The 26278-nt window shown below is 37.2% G+C and overlaps 1 protein-coding gene across 2 annotated transcripts in view; it reads left to right on the top strand.

Moving 5' to 3' along the window:
• Positions 1-8015: 8015 nt before the first annotated feature.
• LOC101741923 (ATP-binding cassette sub-family G member 1) overlaps positions 8016-26278 on the top strand; it is a 72228-nt gene continuing 53965 nt past the window's right edge. The window contains exon 1 of one of the 2 annotated variants that reach the window (XR_009974454.1): positions 8016-8399. Coding sequence is in view for 1 of the 2 variants with exons in the window: in XM_004929506.5 (XP_004929563.1) it covers positions 8138-8399 (262 nt within the window). In the remaining variant the exon portion in view is untranslated. The remainder of the gene's footprint in view (positions 8400-26278) is intronic. The other variant, XM_004929506.5, reaches the window with a different exon arrangement.

Raw genomic sequence — 26278 nt, 5'->3', positions numbered from 1 at the left:
AAACAAGAACAGTGTGTGTTTATTGTTTGTGAATTGTTTCGACAACATTGCTTTATACCCATTAATATGATAAATTCATGCTCGGTTATATATTTATTGTTTGTTTATAATAATTTGGCTATAATAATTTTATGTTTCGCATACGACTACGACGAATCCGCAACTTAAATATGTTTTTTTTATTGCTTAGATGAGTGGACGAGCTCACTGCCCACTTGGTGTTAAGTGGTTACTGGAGCCCATAGACATCTACAACGTAAATGCGCTACCCATCTTGAGATATAAGTTTTAAGGTCTCAAGTATAGTTACAACGGCTGCCCCACCCTTCAAACCGAAACGCATTACTCCTTTACGGCAGAAATAGGCGGGGTGGTGGTACCTACACGCGCGGACACACAATAAAAAAAAAATGAATTTTTTATATGCTATTTATATATTTTATAACACAGATTATAATATTTAGTGTTTACAGAGGGAACGTACAACTTTAAGGTATCTAAGTAACTAGCTATTCGTTCCATAAATAATAAAAAACTGGTTTTAATTTTTACGTTTCATAATTGAGAAAGTGAATACAGTCGTGTTTGTTCGTTGAGTTTGCGGTGAGTTCATCCAAGAGGAAATCTTGTATCATCCATAATTTGCGGTTGAAATTCATTTTGATGGTATATTGCAGCTACCGCATATGCATATGTCCTGCATATGTAACTTTGTCTACTTTTAATTTGTAGCGTCAGTAAAAATATTATACTAGCTTGGTTTACCAATTTTTAAGCGTACACTGAGAGCACGTACACACGAAAATGCAATTAATACCTTGAGGCATAAGTTTGAAGTTTCCACGGCGTAAATACAGTAAATGACCTTCAAACATGAACTCATAATTGCTCAGATTAAGGAAGTCTAGACGCAGTAAAACAGATTAGGATCCCATGAACGAATAATAGACAATTGGTTTTTTTTTATTGCTTAGTTGCAATGATACCAATGAGAATAATTTGACAAATTATCCATAATTAAAATTTAAGTTCTTACTCATTGGTAAGCTATACGAACATTCTTAAGCATAATATCAATTTAATACGATTTATTAGCCCTATTTGTACAAATTTTTATATGTATAGAAATTTTTTTACGTCATAATCACTGACTTTCATAAGTCCAAATATCTTAAAAATTTGCACACACATTGAAGATCGATGACAATACAACAATTTTATAAGCTCGCTGTAATATTCTAACCAGTATCAAAAAGTTTTCCATTTTTAAACTAATACATATAATATAAATAATGGTCCCCCAGTAGTCGAAATTCGACTATAATTGTGTACTAATTTAAACTATAACTTTAAACATTATTATGGTTCTATTGTTAAAGACTATTTATTACCTATAATTCTATAATGACAGGTGTCGCCAAAACTACACTATAGATAAATCTATTTATTAATAAGTGAAGCAAAACCTTTGTATCCTTTTTACGAAAATTGCGCGGACGGAGGATCGTGAAATTTCCCACACTTATAGAGAATATAGAGAAGGAGAGCAGAATGTTAATATTATTTTAAATTAAGCTTAAAAAATGCATTCAATCAATAAAAGAAACATTACACACCCTACCATGTATTTGACACAGTAAAAAGGGTTTTTTTTATTGCTTTTGTAGGTAGACGAGCGTACGGCCCACCTGATGATGAGTGGTTACCGTCGCCCATGGACTTCAGCAGTGCCAGGGGCAGAGCCAAGCTGCTGCCTACTGCTTAATACTCTCCACAAGCCTCGTTTGAAGAAGGACATGTCACAGCGCTCGGGAAACATCGTGGAGGGGAGCTCATTCCATAGCCGGATGGTACGTGGCAAAAAAGACCTCCGGAAACGCACTCTGAATGACCGCAGTGGCTCCAGGTAGTATGGATAAACTCTACTCCGGTGGCGGGCGGTGCGATGGTAAAAACGAGAAGATTGTATCATCTCGAACAATTCCTCAGAGCACTTCCCTATAAAGTTTTTGCTTCATGTATTAATATATAGATTTAATTGTTATTGCTACTATAGGTGAATAGCCTCACGGCTCTCTGGTGATGAGCGAAGGCCAAACAAATCACAATAAGATAGCTGCTGCTCACCTAAAGACACGAAGTTTATATGATATAATGACGATAGTTAACCATGTCTTTGAATTTTTCTCTAGGATTGGACTATATCTAGTTACGATCAAGTGGTCGTCAAGTGGTATAATTGAGGTCGTCGTGGCCTAAAGAATGAGACGACTGGTGCATTGGTGTTGAGCGATGCACCGGTGTTCGCATCTCAGGCGGGTACCAATTTTTCTAATGAAATACGTACTCAACGATTGACTTCCACGGTGAAGGAATAACATCGTGTAATAAAAATCAAACCCTCATAATTATAATTTGCGTAATTGCTGGTGTTAGGACCTCTTGTGAGTCCGCACGGGTAGGTACCACCGCCCTGCCTATTTCTGCCGTGACGCAGTAATGCGTTTCGGCTTGAAGGGCGGGGCAGCCGTTGTAACTACATATACTGATACCTTAGAACTTATATCTCAAGGTGGGTGGCACATTTACCTTGTAGATGTCTATGGGCTCCAGTAACCACTTAACACCAGGTGGGCTGTGAACTCGCCCACCCACCTAAGCAATAAAATAAAAAAGTGGGTCATGTACATAGATTTCTCAAAGCATGCTGAAATTTAGCGCTTAAACTTCGCGCTTAAGATTTGCGTCTCGATAAATAAATTCACCGTTGCGTAATTAGAAAGTGAATGCACTTCGTTCGCGATGCTTAACTGTGCCTCGTGCATTGCCGTCCGTAAAATCACAGCCTTTCGTAAATCGCACTAACATCGTATTGTAACGGAAAGTTTAATGTTTTTTTTTTTCCTTTCTTTCAGATCCGCGCCACTTTCTATAACCTTTTGTTAAAGTTTACTCATCTTTAGTGACAATATAAAAATATGTTAAATTTTATTTCGTATCTGGGTATGGTGCCTTGGATATATGTGAATTAGACTTATAGTCCGTTGAAATTTACGAACTAATCTGTTACTACTGTTTTTTTAACTTGTTGCTTAATTGTTTGAATCCGAACGGTGTAATATACATATTATTATAAAGTGGTGTCGTGTTTTTTCATTTTTTTTATTGCTTAGATGCGGACGGTTAGCCTGGTATGGACATGTGATGCGTAGAGAGAAGATGCATGTGACTAGGAGATGTATGGAAATGGTAGTGCAAGGTAGAGGGGGAAGAGGTCGACCGAAGAAGACATGGATGCAGTGTGTGAATGACGATATGAGAGAGAGAGGAGTGAGTGTTGAGATGACGGCTGATAGAAGAGAATGGAAGAGAAAAATTAGCTGTGCCGGCCCCACCTAGTGGGATAAGGTGGAGAAAAAGAAGAAGAGATGAGTTGACGAGCTCACAGCCCACCTGGTGTTTACCGGAGACTATAGACGTCTACCACGTAAATTCGCCACCCACCTTGACATATAAGTTCAAAGGTCTCAGTATGGTTACAACGGCTGCCCCGCCCTTCAAACCGAAACGCATAGTTTTTTTCTTTCCTGTAAAAGTACACAGATCCTGTTAATCCCTTGGAATGTACTTATAGCTGCTTTATGCATGTACTACTATCATCTAGTAATTAGCATTCGTATTCATTCGCATCGCATTAAAAAATACTATTCTATGCAACTAGTTCGACGGTTTTTAACCTAGTTTTTGATCTCTGGCTTCAGTTTTAAAGTGGTATCATCGATTTTTTTCTAAAATTTAATATCTGCCAATAGCTAAAATAAAACTGTTATTTTTATTGCGTATCGTTTGGAACCTCTGGGTCTGCGGAGGGACTTCGGTTCCCTCTGTATTTTGTACCGTATGTTCCATGGGGAGTGCTCTGAGGAATTATTCGAGATGATGCACCGCCCGCCACCGGAGTAGAGTTCATCCATACTATCTGGAGCCACTGCGGTCATCCACAGTGCGCTTCCAGAGATCTTTTTTGCCACGCACCATCCGGCTATGGAATGAACTCCCCTCCACGGTGTTTCCCGAGCGCTATGACATGTCCTTCTTCAAACGAGGCTTGTGGAGAGTATTAAGCGGTAGGCAGCGGCTTGGCTCTGCCCCTGGCATTGCTGAAGTCCATGAGCGACGGTAACCACTCACCATCAGGTGGGCCGTATGCTCGTCTGCCTACAAGGGCAATAAAAAATAAAAAAAAAGTATTGATTACATAAATTTTAAAAATAAGAAGTATGTTCTCATTTGTTTTATTTCTATTTTGTCGTTTGTTAGAAAAAATGAAGCAACAACTGCCCGTTGTAAATGCCTTCTGGTAAAATAATCAAGATATTGATTTAAACACTAATACTAAAATAAAATATTTTAAACATATAATCAATAACATTTGAACACATTAATCTACAAAATGTAGATAATTTTATTATAAAAGTTGTTATAAGACACGCTTACATTGATAATAATGATAAAAAAGAACTATATTTATATTTTAAGATTATCATTGTCTGCAGATATTGGTATTATTAAGCCATTGGCACAATTAATTTCAATTAAGGTTCATGGCTGTGCGATGATTTAATTAAAACTTTGTTCAGTTGACGCATGTAAGATCTAGTTGTCTTAAATTAATTTGAAGGTTAGAAGCATCTGACTTCAGACGTAACTTTTATAATTAATGTAATATTATCTTTTGAAAACTAATAATTATATTTTATTATAATATTAAATATATTTTGTCGTGTTACGTGTGCGTTTTTTTTTTGTTTTAATTTATTTATGATTTTAAGTATTTACTAGAGCTTCTAATTTAAAACAATTGACGCCCACCTTAAGACAAAAGTTCTAAGGTCTTGACAGCACAACAGCTTCAACCCTTCAAAATCCTTCAACCTTCAAAAGCTCACAGCCCACCTGGTGTTAAGTGGTTACTGGAGCCCATAGACATCTACAGCGTAAATGCGCCACCCACCTTGAGATATAAGTTTTGAGGTCTCAAGTATAGTTACAACGGCTGCCCCACCCTTCAAACCGAAACGAATTACTGCTTCATGGCAGAAATAGGCTGGGTGGTGGTACCTACCCGTGCGGACTCGCAAGAGGTCCTACCACCAGTAGACTTCAGCAAGTCCAGGGGCAGAGCCAAGCCACTGTCTACCGTTAAGTTTTTTTTTTATTGCCCTTGTAGGCAGACGAGCATACGGCCCACCTGATGGTGAGTGGTTATGGTCGTCCATGGACTTCAGTGCAGAGCCAAGCCACTGCGTACCGTTAAGTAATTTCCACAAGCCTATAAAAGCCTCTATAATCTATTATAGTTACGCGGCGGAAATCAGCAGAATTTTTTTATTTTTATTTTTTTTATTTTTATTTTTTTTTATGATTGGAAGTTTACTGGTGGCCCGAAGGCCTTTCCAGTTTCACCAGGACAGGTGGGCGAGCAAAGGCTCAGCCAAGAGGGGTGGGATTTGCTAACAACTGCCCGAGCGCCTCCGAAGGAGACCTAACAACTCAAGAGCAATTGTTTCGCGAATGAATCTACTACCGGATCGGAATCGCGACCCGCTGAGAAGATCCGGCGAGAAACTCAGCGGGCTGATGCATGGGTTAGGTTGCACGTCGACCTCTTTGTCGAGTTCGACGAGTATGGTTACCGGGGTCCCTAAGCCTGCCCCTAGTATTAGAGCTGAAGGCATCTAATGCAAAGGTTATTGGATCTGATGGATCCGTAAGGACGTGTCTAGGGCGTCGACGGTGACTGGCTCCTGCATGATCAGGATTCGGGGAGTAGTCAGCGGCGGCAACGATAAGGCGATTATCATGACGCATGCAGCAGAATAGCGGTACTTGCGTAAGTATAATACGGGCTTAAAATACGCCACCCTCACCAGTGATTATGGAAATTTAAAAAAATATGTTGTTTACTTGTATTTCACGTAAATTTTCCTTTATTTTGGAAGTCATTTGTGAACATGTAATGTGTTAGATGCGGATGTTCCTTAAAAAAATTTATATATTTGACCGCGATATTTTTAATACCAGCATAGTTGTATCGCTTATTACCCAATAAACTGGGTTTTTAAACGACTTCAAAAAAGGAAGAGGTTCTCAGTTCGACTGTATGTTTTTTTTTATGTTTGTTACCTCATAACTTTTGACTGGGTGAATCGATTTTGATGATTCTTTTTTTATTAGAAAGCTGTCGCTTCCCATGTGGTCTCAATTTAATACAGTTCTGATAATGGTATCCATGAGAAAACCATATAAGTCTTAAATTTGCGTTAAGTACGTGCGTGACAAATAGATGAATAACTCAATATTACGCCAACCGATTTCGATGATGATTGTTTTTAGTGTATATTAATTTGTTTTGGAATATATATTTTTTCTTTGAAGTCGATTTTTGTTAAAGCATACCTATTTATTATATTCTTATTATATTCTTATATATACCTATTCTTATTATTTAGGCCACGACGACTTCGATTTCTAAACATCCGTCGAATGTCACTTTCAAAGGTTTTGGTATTCTAATTAATTGTATGGTTACTCAATATCGCTGCCGGTCATTGAGATGCAAGTATTTTTATACATTATTAACAACCGAGGTTACAGACACGCTGCCCTTTTCATGGTCAGTGATCACTGCTGCCCATATAATTAAATATGCTCATGGGCACACAGCTGGACACTAGCTATACTTAATTTAAATTAGTATGGCCATTGTCAAATACAATTTCAATTACAATCTCGGTTATAACGTGTTGTATTTTTATTAATTAATCTTTATTAAACTATGACAATGAAATAGTGCTATACTATTATAATAACATTGAAATAAGTAGGCATAGCTTATATAAACAAAAACGGTAGACATGTCTACATATTCATATTTCATAATACAAGTATATTATTCTTGGATCGTCGTTCACACTCTAGGGCTTTTTTCGAACTTTGTTTAAATAAAATAGTATGATTAATGCTTATCATAGAAACTTTTTAATTGTAAATTTATTATTACTATTTCTATGCGTTTTTTTTTTTAATAGTTATGGGTTTGATTTAAAAATAAGAACAATTGACATACATAGAAGGTTGAGAGACTGTAATATCGCTTTAGTTGTTTTAAAGCACACGAAATATAAATCCAGGAGCATAGTCAGAATTTATATATATAATATATAGGTATGTAGGATTGCTAAGAACGGAACGTATGAAAAGAGTGTGGAGCGGATCGTTAAGATGTGAGTGAGAGAAAACGAAAAGAAAGGGAGAAGAGAATGACAGACAGAATAACAGAGAAAAGGAAGATGGAGAAGATGGATAAAAAAATGCAATCAATTTTTAATTATTATTATAACAGAAGATTTTGGAACAGTGTAACTTTTATTTTATCCGCATTATATTTATTTTTTCTTTTCTTGATTCTACAAAGTATCATATTTTCAAATTTATAGTTTATTGCGTGTGCTTCACAACGAGGTCAGTGGCCTACTTCTAAGAAAATACTACGTGAAGCTTCACCAAACCGCACGATTTATTTACGGGTAAAAAAACAAATTTTAGTCTTTTAAGTTTGCAATGGTACTCAACTATTACATTTTGATTTGTTTAGTATCATTAATTTCATATACATATTTACCTTACAAATATTAGGCCCTAGTATTTAGTACCTAAAGTCCGCGACACTTTTTAAACCGAACTCTTTGAACCGGCTCTTTTTGTGTCGAGGATTTAGACATTACTTTTTTCCATGACATTGGTTTGCAGATATTAAAATGATAGATAGTAAAATGTGATAATGCTAGCTCACAGTGAGACCGAAACTATTTTTACTGATAACAATTACCGCTGCCATACGTAAAACTACTAGAAGCTACTAATTCTTTTATCACATAGTAAATTAAATGGCTATTAGCTCCGAAAATAATAATAATAATATGGTGGGTCTTCGAATTCGAAAGTTCTTCGGTCAGTCCCGCGGCGTATTTACCGCGGTGCGCACGCGTTTTCCGTTAGCTTTTGAAAAACGATGTTCGGTTAGCGCGCGAATCGAAATAAAGATCGAGGAACCGAAATTACCAGAGAAATTAATATGTCGAATATACCTTTAGTACGTCGGGCGATCGTTGGAGCAACTCTAGCCCATAATGCGCCAGGTCTTCAGTCGCCGGGTCAATCCAACTCACCGGTTGAACCTGACCCGATGATCGTCGAGGGGGGTCAAGAGAGCCAGTGGACCCCCGCCGCGTTAGAAAGGGTTGGGTCGACGTTGAAGGCTTTGAATCGTATGGCCAAACGACCACCTGTACATTTATTGTTCGAAGATGTCAACTACACCGTAAGCTCTCATAAGGGTGAGTGTTTCTTATATCAAAATATAAAAATCCGCAATTTTTTTTTATTGTGTAGATGGGTGCACGAGTTTACATCCCACCTAGTGCTTAGTGGTTACTGGAGTCCATAGACATCTACAAGGCAAATGGGCCACCCACTTTGAGACATAAGCTCTAAGGTCCTCAGTATAGTTACAACAGCTGCCCTGCCCTTCAAACCGAAACGCATTACTGTTTCACAACAGAAATAGGCAGGGTAATGGTACCTACCCGTGCGGACTAACAAGAGATTCTACCACCAGTAATTAATATGAGCGGAATTTTGTCTGAAATAAATAATAATTAAATGACGATTCGGAATTAATAAGATAATTAATTTAATGAAATACGTAAAAGTAGCGTCGGTTGCGATTATGATTTCTAGGAAAAAGAAAAATACTGTCCAATTCTGGTACAATATGTGTTTATTTTTTTTATTTTTTTTTTTATTGCTTAGTTTTGTTAGGTACTAAAAAATATTTCAATAGCATTTGGAATTACTAGAAAAAAATTAACGCGATTAAATTCTGTTTCGATTTAAAATCTTATCTTAGACACATAAAATTTTTTAAGCGTAAAGCTTATTTTTATGTTAATGATTTAAGCAGCAAAAACTTGGTTTGAGAAAACTAGGTTGCGACTGCGAATACAGATACAAATAAATAAATTCTTACAAAATATTTTATGCAATATTATCGGATAAAATTTACATGTTTCAAATGTGTTGCATGTCTATAAAATATTTCAAGATAAATTAAGACAAATATTTCAAAAACATTAACATAAACTAACAATGAAACGATTTCTTGAACAAAAAAATCTACGTCTGCGCGACTGCTGAAAAATTAGTATATTATTTATTCAACTATAAATTTTAAATATCTGACCTGAGATTTTTATGTATTGTTAGAATCCTTACATCACATGTACACGTAGAGTCATGGTGATCATGACGCTTGCAACAGCGCCGATATATCGGGAGATCATATAATATGTAACCGTAATAAGAACCCGTTAAATAATAGTCTGTGTGACGTTCTTTTGTTTGTTTGTCCGTGCGATTGTACAGTGTATGGGAGCTGAACTAATTTGTACATGGTTTCCTGATACTATATTGCAATCAAAGAAAAAAAGGTAAACTGAAAAACATAAATCGCGAACACAATCTCGTTGCGTAACCCTAGCCCCAACACGTGGGCCTCTAGGCATCAGGAACCGATAATCTCGATCGATCCGATCTGATAATAATAAGGTAAGTTTTTTCACAAAGTTACAGAACAAAGCATTAAGAATTTCCACAGTTACATAATTAATTTTATTATTAAAATTGTCATTAAAATATATTCAAGAATGGATTCGAAATAAAAATAGCATGACATTAATGGAACCTCAACGAAAATAGCTATTGAAATAATTAAGATAACAAAGATAGCGGAAATTAAATTCTGAAAATGACAAGATAATATTTCGATAAAATACAAAAAAAAAATGTTTAATGACAATGTACAGGATTTTTTTTCCATTTCCGGTCATTAAAAATGTCGTCGCAAAATATTCCAACAAATTAAATTGTTCGGAATACGACCCAATGGTTATATACTCATATATGTATATTCATAGAGATGATTATACATTATCTAGCCAAAACAACTGTTATAATAAAATGAAACATATGAATTTGGAACCTGTCAATCTCACTTGAATATTCGTTTTTACGACAGTTTTTGTTACCTATTCTTGTAATAAGATAATCCTGAAAATCTTCGTCATTAGTCCCATATTTCTGTACGGGGTATTATTATTGGCATTAGATATATTGAAACATCTTAAATTTGTGATAGAAAAAAAAATACTCTATACATTTGGCCTGGTATGTTGAGGTAGGATTCTCACTAAAAATCAATAAAAACAATGAAGCGAGGCAATGGCTTGCTTCTCCTCTGGCATTGCTGACGTCCATGGGCGACAATAACCATTCACCATAAGATCGACCGTAGACTCGTTTGTAAATGTCGAAAAATGTAACCATTCCATCAGTATTTTCTTATGACGTTGTCACGTTCAACTATCGTCAGTAAACCTACTTTACAGACAACCCATTTTTTTTTTCAATACAGCTCTGCACCTTGTGATGAAGCTCGATCGTGGTTGGAAAGAAGCCATTCTGACTTCATCACAGCTAGAGGTTGGGACTAGACGATTGCTTGTAGTGACAACAGTTAATTTGCTTGATTATGCTTTAATTACCTATGCTTTCATGACATTATTGAAGAACATTGCATGCTCTAAATTTCATGATAATTTGGAATACCTAAAACAGTGCATCGAGATTAGCAATGATGAATTTTCTCTTGGGGAAAGTCGGTGCATACATTAAAAATGAGACGGTGCATTTTAAAGCCAATCGAGACAATTTTGTTTGAGCTTCACATTTTAAAATGCTGTTTAGTTAATGTATAAACTAACTAGCGACCCGCCCTCGCTTCGCTTCGGAAACATTAAAACACACATGAAACCAAAAAAATAAAATAAAAAAAAGTAGCCTATGTTTATCAGGGACAATGTCGGCTTCTAATGGAAAAAGAATTTTTCAAATCGGTCCAGTAGTTTCGGAGCCTATTCGAAACAAACAAACAAACAAATCTTTCCTCTTTAGTATAGACTAGCGACCCGCCCTCGCTTCGCTTCGGAAACATTAAAAGACACATGAAACAAAAAAAAAAAAAAAAAAAGTAGCCTATGTTCATCAGGGACAATGTCGGCTTCTAATGGAAAAAGAATTTTTCAAATCGGTCCAGTAGTTTCGGAGCCTATTCGAAACAAACAAATCTTTCCTCTTTAGTATAGATGGAGACTGCTGCAATAACGAGAAAAAAAACGACGTTCTCCTTGTAACAATATTTCTGACAGGACCAAGTTAGCTAACTCATTGAAGGTCTTACTTTATTTTTATTTGAAGTGGTTTGCTTGATATATTGTATATTCGGAGTACTATTACAGTAAATATTTGAGTTTGATTTGAATTAAAGAGCGGACGGTTAACGTGGTATGGATATGTGTTGCGTAAGGAGAAGATGCATGGGACTAGGAGATGTATGGAAATGGTAGTGTAAGGTAGAGGGGGAAGAGGTCGACTGAAGAAAAGATGGTGGAGAGAGAGGAGTGAGTGTTGAGACGACGGCTGATAGGAGAGCATGGAAGAGAAAAATTATCTGTGCCGACGACACCACCTAGTGGGATAAGGTGGAGAAAAAGAAGAAGATTTGAGCAAAGTTAACAATAACGTATTTTACATTTATCTGAATTTATATCGGAATACTACTACGATGAAGACATGGTCACATGTAATAGACTATTTGCAACTTTTCGCAAAGGGAAAACCCTTTAGTAGTCTTTAATGGATTATTATCATGTAAGCTTCTCTGGATTGTTTAGAGGATTTTCCGTTACAAAAATAACATTTGGAGTGTAAATGTGCCTACAGTTATCGAAGCCGAAAAATACCTAATGTACAACCTAAAAAAAACAAAAAAAAAACGCTATTTGTCTATCGTATTTTATTCTCTGTATGCCAAATGATTTTTTTTAATAGCCATTGAAGAGGTTTAGTTTATCAATAAAAATAATTTGAAAGTACTTTTCGTACTCATATTTACAAGAAAATATCTTAATAACAAATCACATTGGAAAGTGTAATACGTAAAATGAAATTTTAGGTCGACGATTGTGCTCAAATTTCGATTTACGGACAAACCCTAGTTTTAAAAAAAGTTCTGATATAAAAATACAGTCGTAATATGAACCGCTTCCTTTTTTGAGGTCGGTCCATAAGCTTAAATAAAAGTATTATTTTTAAGTTCATGTTTAAGTAGCTCACAATACAACACAAAGGTGTTAATTACTTGCTAGAAATGTTTTGGTTTTATATAAGCTTTTGTGTCAAATAGGGAATCGGGTCATCTATGTCCGTGTATTTGTCAGTGACGCATTCCTTTCTGAATGCTAAGGTCACATTCTATTTGCGAAAACAATTATAACTCATACAGTCCACTTTTATTTATTTGCACAAGCCGTTAATCGCCGCTTCGTTCGTTATTGACGAATAAGACGACGAATAACGTTGAAGAATTTGATTTGAATATACATACAATTTACATACATAAATATACATTTTCATCTATCCGTTGTTCCGTCAAATCACCACAATTTTTTTATTAAATTAATTTAAATTCAATTTTGGGATTATGTGACTACAAGTAATTAGTTTCGTAAATCGATCTGCTTAATAAGAATACTTTCACTATACAACCTTCTTGGTGCCCATACCTAAAGATTAGTTATATTTAAAACAATATAGATTACCTATGTCATTTTTAGAATACCTCGTGAAATGGTTACTCTGTGTTGTATAATTCACGAATAGCCAGCTTCAAACAACCGAAAGAATTAAATACGGTGTAAGCGGTGAATAGGCATCACCTTTAGCCTCGGACCTTTTTCGCCCCACTCAAGCCTTAGGCTACTTATTCGCCTCTTATTTATAAGACCCATAGGCTCAACGGTTTGACCTGGATTTTGATGAACAAATCATCCAGAACAACAAGATTTATGTGTATAGACGGACGATCATTCACTCGCATTATTTTGTCTGATATCAATTTCCTATTTTGTTTGTTTCTCAAAAGTAACGGATTAAAAAAAATCTGAGGTCGTTGACATTGCTTGGCACCAATTTATATGATAGTTTGCTAAAGTGTGGTACTACTATAAATGGACGATATAGAAAGAAATAAAACCGTTTATACCTTTAAAAAAAGATCGGTAATAACACTATATTATTATAATAATCGGTAATATTGTAATACCTATTATTAAAGTTGTTATTTTGGCAAGGGTATTTCCATCAATTTAACAAGTACTAAACAACAAAATTAAACCCATACATTAATTAGTAAATAGTGAAAAATTCATTACTAATTTTTGTATACATTTTGTACCATATGAATACTATATATATATTGGTTTATAGATTAGATATAATAGATATATAGATTTATAATATTATATTGGTTTATAGATTAAAAAAATTCAATAAAAACCTGGAAATCAACACCTCTGGCAATTCAACCAATATGACAGGCGATTTACAACTTTATGTTAAGAAAATCAAATTGTGAATGAAAAATTAGTGCCTTATTTTGGAAAATATAATGCTTATGATACAATTCATACGGAATATCTGGTAAGAATATTGTAACACTTGTCTTAAGATATTAAATAACTTGCATTTCTAGTGTATAAAACCTTTGCACTATTTATAATACTTACGTTTCAAAATTATTATAAAAATAATGTACAAGTTATTTCTACTTTACGTCATATGTAAGAATCGCATTAGAAAATATTAATGTTATCAGTATTACTCAATATTGACTGATAGCATACATACAAACTTTGATTGACAAATGAATGGTCAAAAAAATTCGCTTAAGTGTAGGATTATTCAAAGCAATAAAAACTATGTTAATCGAAGTAATGTTATGCCAATGTGTATATGATGTAATGTACTTTTAAATTTATTATACCAAAACATACTCAGTACGCATGAAAAAAAATTCATTTATCATTAGACATTTTAGGTTATGTTTGGAAATTGATTTTATTAGAAATTGTTTATTTATTTTGAAGATAAGTAACAAAATTATCATTAATTCATAGAATACGCATTTATTTTAGGTTGAAAACTAATTATATTAATTTCGTATATAAAATCGTAGTATAAGAATCTTATTTAAAAAAATATTACCTTGAATATAGGAAATTGCTAATTTCCTATATTTAATGCCAAGGGACCCTACTCTTCCTTGTAAAAACCTTCAACCTTCACAACAAAAGATTGCAGTTCATTATCCTCCGAACAAAGAAATGTGTCACCGGCTTTCCTTAAGCATCATAATTGTATGTCAAAGGTGAGAATTTACGGATGCTTTGTACTTTTTTGGCCAGTGTTAAAAGGTGATAAGTTTTAAGAATATATTGGACATGCGACTTTTTGTATTTCATTGTAGCTTCTTTGTTTAATTCCGTGACTTGTTTGAAAAATCAGACAAGAAATGTCAACGGACTGTCGTGCCTCATTGTTCTCTTAATTCGACATTCGAAGTAATGTTATGACAATGCGTGTGATTATACTGTCTCTAATTTTATTTATTTTTTGTAAGCTGTAAAGTTGAATGCGAAACTTCTAATAAAGAAATCACATATACATTAGAAATCATTTAGTAATTTACAGCTCTGTGGAAAAACGAAGACAGTAATTGTAAGTCATTATAACTGTGGTAGTAAATAGTAAAATTTAAATTTTAAGTAAATAGTATATTATCTATATATTAATACGTGAAGCAAAAACTTTGTATCCCTTTTTACGAAAATTGCGCGGACGGAGGAGTATGAAATTTTCCACACTTATAGAGAATATAGAGAATAAGTGTACAATGTTAATGTTTTTTTAAAATAATGCATGAAAGATACCTTAAATCAATAAAGAAAACATTACACACACTACATACCATGTATTTGACGCACACACGCATGCGTACTATTTATTGTCAAACTTTTGTTCTTGAGGTCTGTGGTCAAATTGAGAATAGTTTAAATATTGTTTGTCTTTATTAATATTTTTTTATAGTGTAGTCTTGGCGAAATTTGTGACTATAAAAGTATAACATACAATCATGATAGTGTACAAACTTACAATTCCAATTAATTATAGTCGAATTTCGACTACTGCGGGGCCTCTAGTTATAGTCTATTTTACCAATTTAAATTCATAGTACATTCTTATACCTACAGCTTTTTTTGTGTGTGCACTTAGGGTCCAAACATTTTCGCCGTGTGCGAATAGAAGCGTTTAGGAATTTAGCAAACGAAAAGCTTTTTCACGTAAGCTGCAGTTTGCACCTCGTTACGTATGGAAAAATTAATAAAAGCCTGCACGCGTCTACAAAAGTGATATGTGAAAAAGTCGGCAACAAAGAACATCTTGGTACTAGATGAAACAGATGCACATGAATATATTTTTACTACAGTGAATGCCATCACCCATGTTGAGGCATGAGATCGAAATCTCACTGGTGATAGGACCTCTTGTGAGTCCGCATGGGTAGGTACCACCACCCTGCCTATTTCTGCCGTGAAGCAGAAATGCGTTTCGGTTTGAAGGGTGGGGCAGCCGTTGTAACTATACTTGAGAGCTTAGAACTTATATCTCAAGGTGGGTGGCGGCATTTACACTGTAGATGTCTATTGAATCCGGTAACCACTTAACATCAGGTGGGCTGTGAGCTCGTCCACTCATCTAAGCAATAAAAATAAATAAATAAATTTACTAAAAGTACAACGATTGTCCTTAACGGCAGCGGAAGCAATCCCTGCTATCGGTCACCGTTCTTGTCGATCTCATCGATTGACGCGAACAGAGCGACGAGCGAACTAGCCTATATACATAGCCCACTGAGTTTCTCCCCGGATCTTCTCAGTGGGTCACGATTCCGATCCGGGCGTAAATTCCGTGAAGCACTGCTCTTGCTAGGGCTAATGTTAGGATATTCTCTCAGGCTGAGCCCGTGAGCTCACCTACTCGTCCAGGCGTAGCTTAGGCTTACTAGCTATTAGGTAGGGAAAAAAAGCAGTAGCTTGAAATGGCCGTGATCGCAAATTCGTTTCTTGTAGTTAATAACTAACGGCTGTCTGGAGTAGTGGTAAGTGACATGGTCACTACACAAGGGGGTCGCGGGTTCGAATCCCGCCAAGGGAAGATATTTGTATGATAAATATAAAACGACTTTTTTACGGCTATGGATGTATTTTAATAATATGTAAATTATTAAGTATTGGTTTTTTTACTTAAAAATCATTTTCGATGAACGATTCTCAATTATACTTAAAATAATGGAAACACAAATTTAAAATAGCAAAATGTTCATGCGATGAGCAAGCAATTTAGCAGGCTACCGTTTCACCTTTGGTCTTAAATGACCTGACACAAATTGTGTTTCAATAGATTTGCTTGTCATCGTTTTATAAGTGTTTCAATCTTCCTAGTACGAACTTTTTTGTGTAGGAAGGATTACTATTGGCCCGGAGGCCTTTCCAGTTTCACCAGGACAGGTGGGCAAGCAAGGGCTCATTCAGGAGGGATGGAATTTGCTAAAAGCTGCCCCAAACAGCTCAAGACAACTGCTTCGCGAATGAATCTAGTACCGGATCGGAATCGCGACCTGATTAGAAGTTCCAGCGAGAGATTCTGCGAGCCGACTTATCAGCTAGGTTGCACGTCGAACTCTTTGCCGAGTTCGACAAGTACATTTTTGAGAGTCCCTATGCCTGCTCCTAGTGCTCGAGCTGAAGGCATCTAATGCAAGAGTTATTGGATCAAATGGACGTGGAGTATGAACTTTAACGTAACGATAAAACACTCATTCGATGGAAACCTCTTGTGAGTCCGCGCGGGTAGGTACCACCGCCCTGCCTATTTCTGCCGTGAAGCAGTAATGCGTTTCGGTTTGAAGGGTAGGGCAGCCGTTGTAACTATACTGAGATCTTAGAACTTATATCTCAAGCTGGGTGGCGCATTTACGTTGTAGATGTCCATGGGCTCCAGTAACCACTTAACACCAGGTGAGCTGTGAGCTAGTCTACCCGTATAAGCAATAAAAAAAAAAAAAAAAAAACATTCAGTTTTTTTTATTGCCCTTGTAGGCAGACGATCATACGGCCCACCTGATGGTCAGTGGCTACCGTCGCCCATGGACTTCAGCAATGCCAGGGGCAGAGCCAAGCCGCTGCCTACAAACTTTACACAAACCTTAACCTGCCCTATACACAAACTTTTTTGTGTATAGGGATACAACAGGGTATAAGTTTTAAGAAACTTTTCAGACGCAAAACTTAGTCACAGCAATAGCAGATACAGGGCGTTTCTATTAGCTCTACGTCACTGTAGCACCTCGTGTTCGTATCGATATGCAATTTGGCAGTTTCGCAGCATCGCGAGCTTGGGAAATGCGATTTTCGTCTGTACGTAACGTTCTGTGGCGATATATATATTTCGTACGTGACCGCACTATATCTATCGGAACAATGATTTGGGGGCACCTACGCTGTGCCATAAACGTTTCAGTTTAAAATTCACACAAAGAATTTCGATTAGAATTAATAAGATTAGAAGTAATAAGTGACGCTAAAACATTGTACCCCTTTTTACGATAATTGCGCAGACAGAGGAGTATGAAATTTCCCACACTTATAGAGAAGTAGAGCAGAATATTTTATTTAAATTGTGCATAAAAAATACATTAAATCAACAAAATAAAACATTACACACACTGCCATGTATTTGACACAACGGATACATTATAAATAATATACTCTTTGTTTATTGTCAATTGTCAAACTTTTGTTATTGTTTAAAGTTTGTGCTCAAATTGAGAATAGATTAATTGTATTTAATATAATTTACCTATAGTGTATGTATTTTCGGCGAAATCTGTGATTATACTAAAGAAGTATTGTAGTGTTTGACAATAGAACCATAATAATGTTGAAAACATAAAATTTCAATTCATTTTAGTCGAATATCGTCTATTGCGAGACCACTGGTTCATATTAATAAACATGCTATTTTGGTTTAATTCGTAAAACGTACACAAATTGTAAAGCTAGTGATTATTGTCACGAGAATTGAAGATAAATTTTAATAGACTTAACAATAAGTAATAATAACGATTGAGATAGCAATGCCGTCAATCGGCATACAAATTATATGAACACGGTAGTTATCGCCATATGTGAGTATGATCACAAAATGTGTTCATATTGAATAATTATAATAGATGTAATTTATTCCATTTCATAATGGCGCGCCGATTATTTTGCTGTGGCACAAAGTGAAAAAAATCGATTAATATTCTTATTTATTCAGCAAGAAAATCAGATATTCTTATTTACAGAAAAGGAGATCCATTGTTACAGCACGATTGATCTCCTGTTCAAACATGGATTTCAAGTTGTGACATCTAAAAACTCCCGTAAATACTTAGCTCAAATTGAACCTGCTGTCTGCTCGTATAGCAAAATAATGATGAAGACAACAGACATACTAAAATACTGTTATAAAAGTTGTATTTCAAAGACTTTGGTTGTAGTTTAGAGTTAATATTAAATTTTTAGAAAAGGAACTGACGTACCAATTTTGCCTTTTGACGATTTCTACTGATTAAGTCTTACCGCGAACCTCATGGTTCTTCTATGTCCGCAAACCATGTGTTCGCGTGGTTTAGCCAATACCACTATTCTCTGTGAGGAGGCAATCTCCTCCCAGTACCAGTCTCGACCTGAGGGGGTCGAAGCTGCGCCGCACGCTACTTCACTCTAGTGTGTTGTCTCTAGGAGGATGGCATGACGCGGCGGCGGTTGCAGTCCGCACTGCAGTCATCGGTCGGGGGTGTATTACGCTCCATCCCTATAGACTGGTTCTAACCCAGCGGGCTATCCCGGAACACCAAAGGCACCGCCCGGGCGGCTTGACGTGCCACCACACCGCGGAGACCGGTGTCGTTAATATCGATGGCCTCGACAACCCGTCATTCGGTCGTCCCCGGAGTGACACCACGAGTCTGATCGCAAGTTTGCCGCGCAAACCCTCCTATTTTGTCATCGGGATCTGAACCCGGGTGGAGATCAGACGTCGGGTAGGAGAGTGCAAGGGGAGTCATTTGGTGGGTAGGACCTAAAAACATCCTTGGGCCCGCGGTCTATTCCCATTATCTGTGGACCGAGACCTACATACTGCGCGCGCCTCCGAAGTGCGGAAACCTCATATATGAGGTTAGGTCTCCAGCTTGAAAATAACACAAAAATACCACAATTCATACACCACGTGTAACTAAAAAGGGATTCGTTTCTGACGAATAATACGGGTTACAGTGTAAAGTTATAGTTGTAGGTTCGAGTATGTTAAAATGGTCATGTCACAGTGTGGTGATCAAAATAAAACGATTCTTTTCATCTTTTCTATCATTAAAGCATAATTTCTGAACATAATTAAAAGTACTAATACACTCAGGTCAGGGTTAGTCGTCCGTGACCACGTAAATTGTAGGGCATAAAAATACTACCTATTATTTATACTTGTTCAGTGACAAATTTATGTCACCATCGGTCGCGATAACAAGCCAGAACCCTCAGAAGAACCCGCGAAACAAACTATGACGCGAGGGCTAAACCAATGAAGCACAGGCAATCAAGTTAATGGAACATTTAAAAAAAGTTTAACCAGTGACAAATTAATGATTCAGTCTCATTGAAAATCTTTTATTAACCAAAAAAATTGTTTGTTCTTGGAAATATTCTTTAGCGTTGGAGAATCTATATCTATACTAATATTATAAAGAGGAAAGATTTGTTTGTTTGTTTCGAATAGGCTCCGAAACTACTGGACCGATTTGAAAAATTCTTTTTCCATTAGAAGCCGACATTGTCCCTGATGAACATAGGCTACTTTTTTTTATATATTTTTTATTTTATTTTTTTGGTTTCATGTGTGTTTTAATGTTTCCGAAGCGAAGCGAGGGCGGGTCGCTAGTACTAAATAATATTTGGAAGACAGCTAGCTAGCTATATGTCTTTACAGACACCACAAACGTAAGTCGTTAGATATAATTAAGTACCTAGGTTACCTAACTGACACTGACTTGTTGTTCTTGACTGGATGGTGCTTATCGCATTGACTTCTACATAAAACAATTGTAACAATACTAAACAATATGTGATTAAAACAAGTTTCTATTTATTAATACATGATAAAAAATGGGACACTCCAGATAAATACTTTTTTACCTATTCGACAGTGTGTATATTTTTCAGTGATAATTAATCAAAAAAAAAGATGCGTGGAGTCGTGGGACACCAGATAGGAACGATGTTCCTTATTATAAAAATATTAATTTTAAGCTCTATTCGAGGTATAAAGAAAATAATTATTCGGGTATAAATTTTTTATTACAAAGTTAAGTCGTACACTGTGTGCATTACTATTAATAAAAATCTTACGTTACGGACGTTTTTTCCCGGTTAGGGTACCCCTCCGCATCGTCCCATAAGGAACTTCTTTCCAAAAAACAGAATGTCCAGATTCTAGATTCGAGAACAGTGACTAAATAATTATCTCAGAATTATCACATTTAATAATTCTATTCGCTTCAATTTAAAAGTAATTATGAGCGTATATATCTAATTGCATAACGCATTAATAACGTAATCTACTAACCTTTATACTGTTATCGACTTGAGATTTTCCTTATAAAATACTTAACAATAATTAATATGACGTCAATAAGAAAAAATATTTATCTGATGACATGATGAAATGTGTGAAATGGTAAAATGTAAACCATCATACGGGGGACCGGCTCTTGGAGCTATATAATGGCTATCTGGACGGTTTCCGTCACTCTTGCGGACGGGCAGACTCGTGTTGTCAAGGAAGGGGGGCACCCGGTCTATACAGCAGCCGGGTATCATCCTATCGTACTGCTGGATGAGGCGGCCAAATTGCTGGAACGTACCCGTACGCTGCCCGTGTCGTTCTGGTCGGGATTGGACCTGACCTGGAGCAATACGGCTTCCGGGAGGGCCGTTCGAATCTTCGCGTGCGGGCCCTCTCGGACGAGGCTGTCTCACGAGGCAGGGTGGCGCTGACTGTGTCTTGTGACATCGCCAACGCGTTTAACACCCTGCCTTGGATCGTGATAGGAGGAGGTTGACTCCTACTTGGAGGCCTGGTCGGTGGAATGTACCGAGTACAGTGGGATCTTTCACCGGTTTTTAGTCGTTCCGCAAGGATCGGTTCTCGGCCCCCTCTTGTGAAATATCGGGTACAACTGGGTGTTGACGGGTGCCCTCCTTCCCGGCCTCCGCGTTATTTGTTACGCGGAAGACACATTTGTCGTAGCCCGGGGGATGATTGTAGAGAGCCTGCCCGTCTCGCTACAGCGGGAGCTTGTCGTCGGGAGTAAAGAGGCTGAGGTTCGACGTGGCGCTCATTAAATGCAGTGTTTTTCTACGGTAAAAAAAGGATATTTTTTCCAGTGTTTCACTCTCATGAATGCCAACGCCTATTATTTTTTTAAAGCTCTTAACAAGTAATATTTCCAGTCAGTAGCGTCCTTGTGATCTTCCCATTTTTATTTCTGTATGATTTTTTTAATAGTTAACCTTATCGAGAATTATAGTATTTATCGCTAAGTGAACGATTATCGGCAGATGATTCAGCGGAGCACTCACTGCCCTTGCTAGAGCCAGTGTTAGTAGATTCTCTCAGGCTAAGAGGCTGAGGCCCGTGAGCTCGCGTACACAATCGGAGAAGCTAGCATAGCCTTTTGAGGTTACTAGCAGTAGTTAGGCAAAAAATAAATCGACCGATCAATTTAGATTGACTGACGATATTCATATCTTTGTTTACTGAATATAATGGATGTACAGGATTATTGGGCAAGCGTACGCTCGCGACATTTCCTTTTATTATATTACTAGTTTTTACACGCAGTTTCGCTCGTGTTGATGTGTAAAATAAGTTAAGCTCCCTTGAACACTTTTTCTTTTGATTCGTTGGACGAACTCACAGCCCATACGCCACAGCATTGTATTTTTACATCAACTTACTGATAGATATATATTTACTCAACTTTACTCTACAATTTCTTCTTTATTCTACCTCTAATTCTACTTCTTACTTCTAACAACCAAAGTCATTCAGGAATCTTCACAAAAGACAAATTTCATGGAAAAAGCACTCAGAATAAATTCCCCCTGCCAAGCACAGTGTTAAATACGATTTAGTATTTCCTTTGATGAATTATCACCCTTTTAACAATCCACTGTATGGATCGTGTCAATAATTCAGAATACCATAATATTAGATAATCAAATAAGAAAAATTTTATAGTGAAAAATTATAAAGTATACAAAAGGAATTCAGATAAAAAAACTTAAGATTGATACAATTGATATCTCACTTTCACGATTAACGGGAATACCTACATTGATAATGCGCTTAACTATTGAAATTTATCAAGATAATATATTTTTATGCCGGACCTTCGACCGCGGTCTGCTCCCAACAGCTGCAGATCGCCAAGTCCCACATACTCCACGCGCACCTTAGGCGCAGGGACTCGAAAAAAAATTCCAACGTAGTCTGAGGGACTACGGCTTATGTAGCTGTACCATCGGGTCCATCGGACGCGACTTTCCTGCAGCTCGTCTGCTACGTCACCGGCTCCAACGCTGCCACGGATATGGCATCGTTACGAATGCAATCTAATCACGCAACGCCATACATCCATCGCATCATTTTACTTATTTCAATAAAATTCCAAAACTAAACAATCAGGAGTATCCGCAGTTATATAACTCCTGATCTGACAACGTGACAAACTAGTAAATGTAAGAGCCACGAATCCGAGCGAGTCGGTTAAAATGGACTATCAAAAGAGTCTTTAGTAAGCATAATGTTTGAAAAGACCCGGGCGAGGGCCATCTCTTCCCAGTATTAGGTAAAGCTTCCAGTGAAAGCTATTTGTTGAAACATACTAAAGTTTTCATTGAATTAACTTTAATATGCATTTAGTATTTTGTCTGTTGGTTACATCCTTTTTTATTTAGATCAGAGGAATCTGGTGATCAACAAATGTTATTTTTTGTTTTATATTTCATTGTAGGCTGCGGAGGCAACGTCTACAAAGATGTCATCTAAGCTGATCTCACAATCGCTTAGGTTTTTTTTTGGAATGAAGGAGCTTCAAATGATAAGATCGCAATGTAGTCCTTAGTTTTGTTTCTCATCATACGAGACTACTTGTCGAACCGTTCGTTCCGATATCGAGTCGAGGGAACGCGTTCCCGGCCCCGTCACGTCACAGCCGGAGTCCCGCAAGGCTCCGCCCTCTCCCCGTTACTATTTAGTTTGTATATCAACGATATACCCCGGTCTCCGGAGACCCATCTGGCGCTCTTCGCCGATGACACCGCCATCTACTACTCGTGTAGGAAGAAGGCGTTGCTTCATCGACGACTTCAGACCGCAGCTACCACCATGGGACAGTGGTTCCTAAAAGTGGCGCATCGACATTAACCCCACGAAAAGCACAGCGGTGCTCTGCAAAAGGGGTCGCCCTCCGAACACCACGCTGAGCATCCCCCTCCCGACTAGGCGCGTCAACACCTCCGCCCCCGCCGTTCGCCCAATCACGATGTTCGACCAGCCCATACCGTGGGCCCCGAAGGTCAAATACTTAGGCGTCACCCTCGACAGTAGGATGACATTCCGCCCCCACATCAAGACGGTACGCGATCGTGCCGCCTTCATTCTAGGACGTCTCTACCCGATGATATGTAGGCGAAGTAAAATGTCCCTTAGAAATAAGGTGACACTCTACAAAACTTGCATACGCCCCGTCATGACTTATGCAAGTGTAGTGTTCGCTCACGCAGCCCGCATACACTTAAAATCCTTCCAAATCATTCAATCCCGTTTTTGCAGGATAGCCGTCGGAGCCCCGTGGTTCGTCAGGAATGTCGACCTCCATGACGACCTGGACTTAGAGTCCATCAGTAAGTATTTGCAGTCGGCGTCCATGCGCCACTTCGATAAAGCGGCACGACACGAGAACCCTCTCATCGTGGCCGCCGGTAACTACATTCCCGATCCTGCGGACAGAATGGAAAGCAGTCGACGTCGCCCAAAACACGTCATCTCGGATCCTCCCGATCCACTAACGGTGCTTTTAGGTACTTCAAGCACCGGTCACCGTTCTCGTCGAACCCGTCGCTTGCGACGAAGGGCTCGACGAGTAAATTAACTCTCAGACACAGCCCACTGAGTTTCTCGCCGGATCTTCTCAGTGGGTCGCGTTTCCGATCCGGTGGTAGATTCTGCGAAGCACGGCTCTTGCTAGGGTTCGTGTTAGCAACATCGTCAGGTTTGAGCCCCGTGAGCTCACCTACTAAAGTTAGGGTTACGCTGACATAGCCTCTCAAGGCTATCAGCTTAGGTAGGAAAAAAAAAAAAAAAAAAAGTTTTGTTTATTCGATTTTTTAAGTTCAACGTCCTGAGTTAGACTTAGTTGGAAAACATCCGCTGTCCATGTTTATATTGGAGAAGTTTAAAATTCGAAGATTGAGAAACTACAAAAGTATATTAAACCATAAATGGAGTTTTTATAATGTCTCTGAAGTCGTGAAAATCGAAAATCGAAAAAAAAACCTGAAACTCCCTCTCTTTTACAGTTGAGGTTTCAGTTATCTACTCACAAATTGCTTTAAATCTTAGACATACATTTAATATTTTAAGTACCTATATAATCTTACCTAACCTGTCTAACAGTTAAGTGTACTAAAAACTACCATATTAAAGTTCAGCAATCAAATATATTTTGCTGTTCCAACAGCTATAGTCCTACATAAGATTTTTCATATCTCTCAATGTTACTGGTGGTAGGACCTCTTGTGAGTCCGCACGGGTAGGTACCACTACCCTACCTATTTCTGCCGTGAAGCAGTAATGCGTTTCGGTTTGAAGGGCAGGGCAGCCGTTGTAACTATACTTGAGACTTTAGAACTTATCTCGAGGTGGGTGGCGCATTTACGTTGTAGATGTCTATGGGCTCCAGTAACCACTTAACACCAGGTGGGCTGTGAGCTCGTACACCCAACTAAGCAATAAAAAAATTAAAAAAAAATCTCTGTCCTCATAATTTCACTAGACTACAAACCGTAACTAGAAAGCATATTTTGCAGTAACGAAACCCCAATTCTCTTAGAATTCTAAGACGTACGACCTACATTACCGTTCACAGCTCGAAGACACATTGCGGCCTTTCTGATATCAGTGCTGCTTCATTTAACCCCATATCAAAATTCACACGTTCTTGGACGAGCTTACATAGCTACGAAATTAATTTGAGTTTTATAAATATGTATGGTCCGAGTGGAATGTTGTTTTTTTTTTCGAATGTCACTTGGGCCGCATCGATTTATTAATACTAGAGGTCCCGCAGTAGTCGAAATTCGACTATAATTAATTGGAATTGTAAGTTTGTACACTATTATGATTGTATTTTATACTTCTATAATCACAAATTTCGCCAAAGCTACACTATAAAAAATATTAATAAAGACAAACAATATTTAATCTCAATTTGACAACGGACGTCAGGAACAAAAGTTTGACAATAAATAGTATGCATGCGTGTGTGCGTCAAATACATAGTATGTAGTGTGTGTAATGTTTTCTTTATTGATTTAATGTATCTTTTATGCATTATTTTAAAAACATATTATCATTGTGCACTTTCTTCTCTATATTCTCTATAAGTGTGGAAAATTTCATACTCTTCCGTCCGCGCAATTTTCGTAAAAAGGGATACAAAGTTTTTGCTTCACGTATTAATATATAGATTTGAAATTAAGATATATAAATATATAAGTTGTGTTTGTGTTTAAACTATGACGTAAATAGTATATCTCAAATCGCAGTACTCCTTTTACAGTGAATACGAAATAAGATTAGGTAAGCAATTTTAGGAAAATCATAACAATAGTGCTTATGTACCCCTTGAGAGTTGTTTTATTATTAGATAGATCAGTGAATGACCAAGTTTACACTTAACCGAGTGACTGAGTCCTATCCAAATTAAAATCAATCATTTTTACTAAAATTTAAATAGAATATAATATAAAAGACTAAATTTAATAGAAGTCGCCCGGTGAATTCGTATCGAGCGATGCGACTGAGCCGGTGT

Source organism: Bombyx mori, chromosome 12 (assembly GCF_030269925.1).
Source record: "Bombyx mori chromosome 12, ASM3026992v2".
NCBI lineage: Eukaryota > Metazoa > Arthropoda > Insecta > Lepidoptera > Bombycidae > Bombyx > Bombyx mori.
Note: the sequence above shows the minus strand (reverse complement) of the source record. Positions and strands in the feature narration are given on the sequence as shown.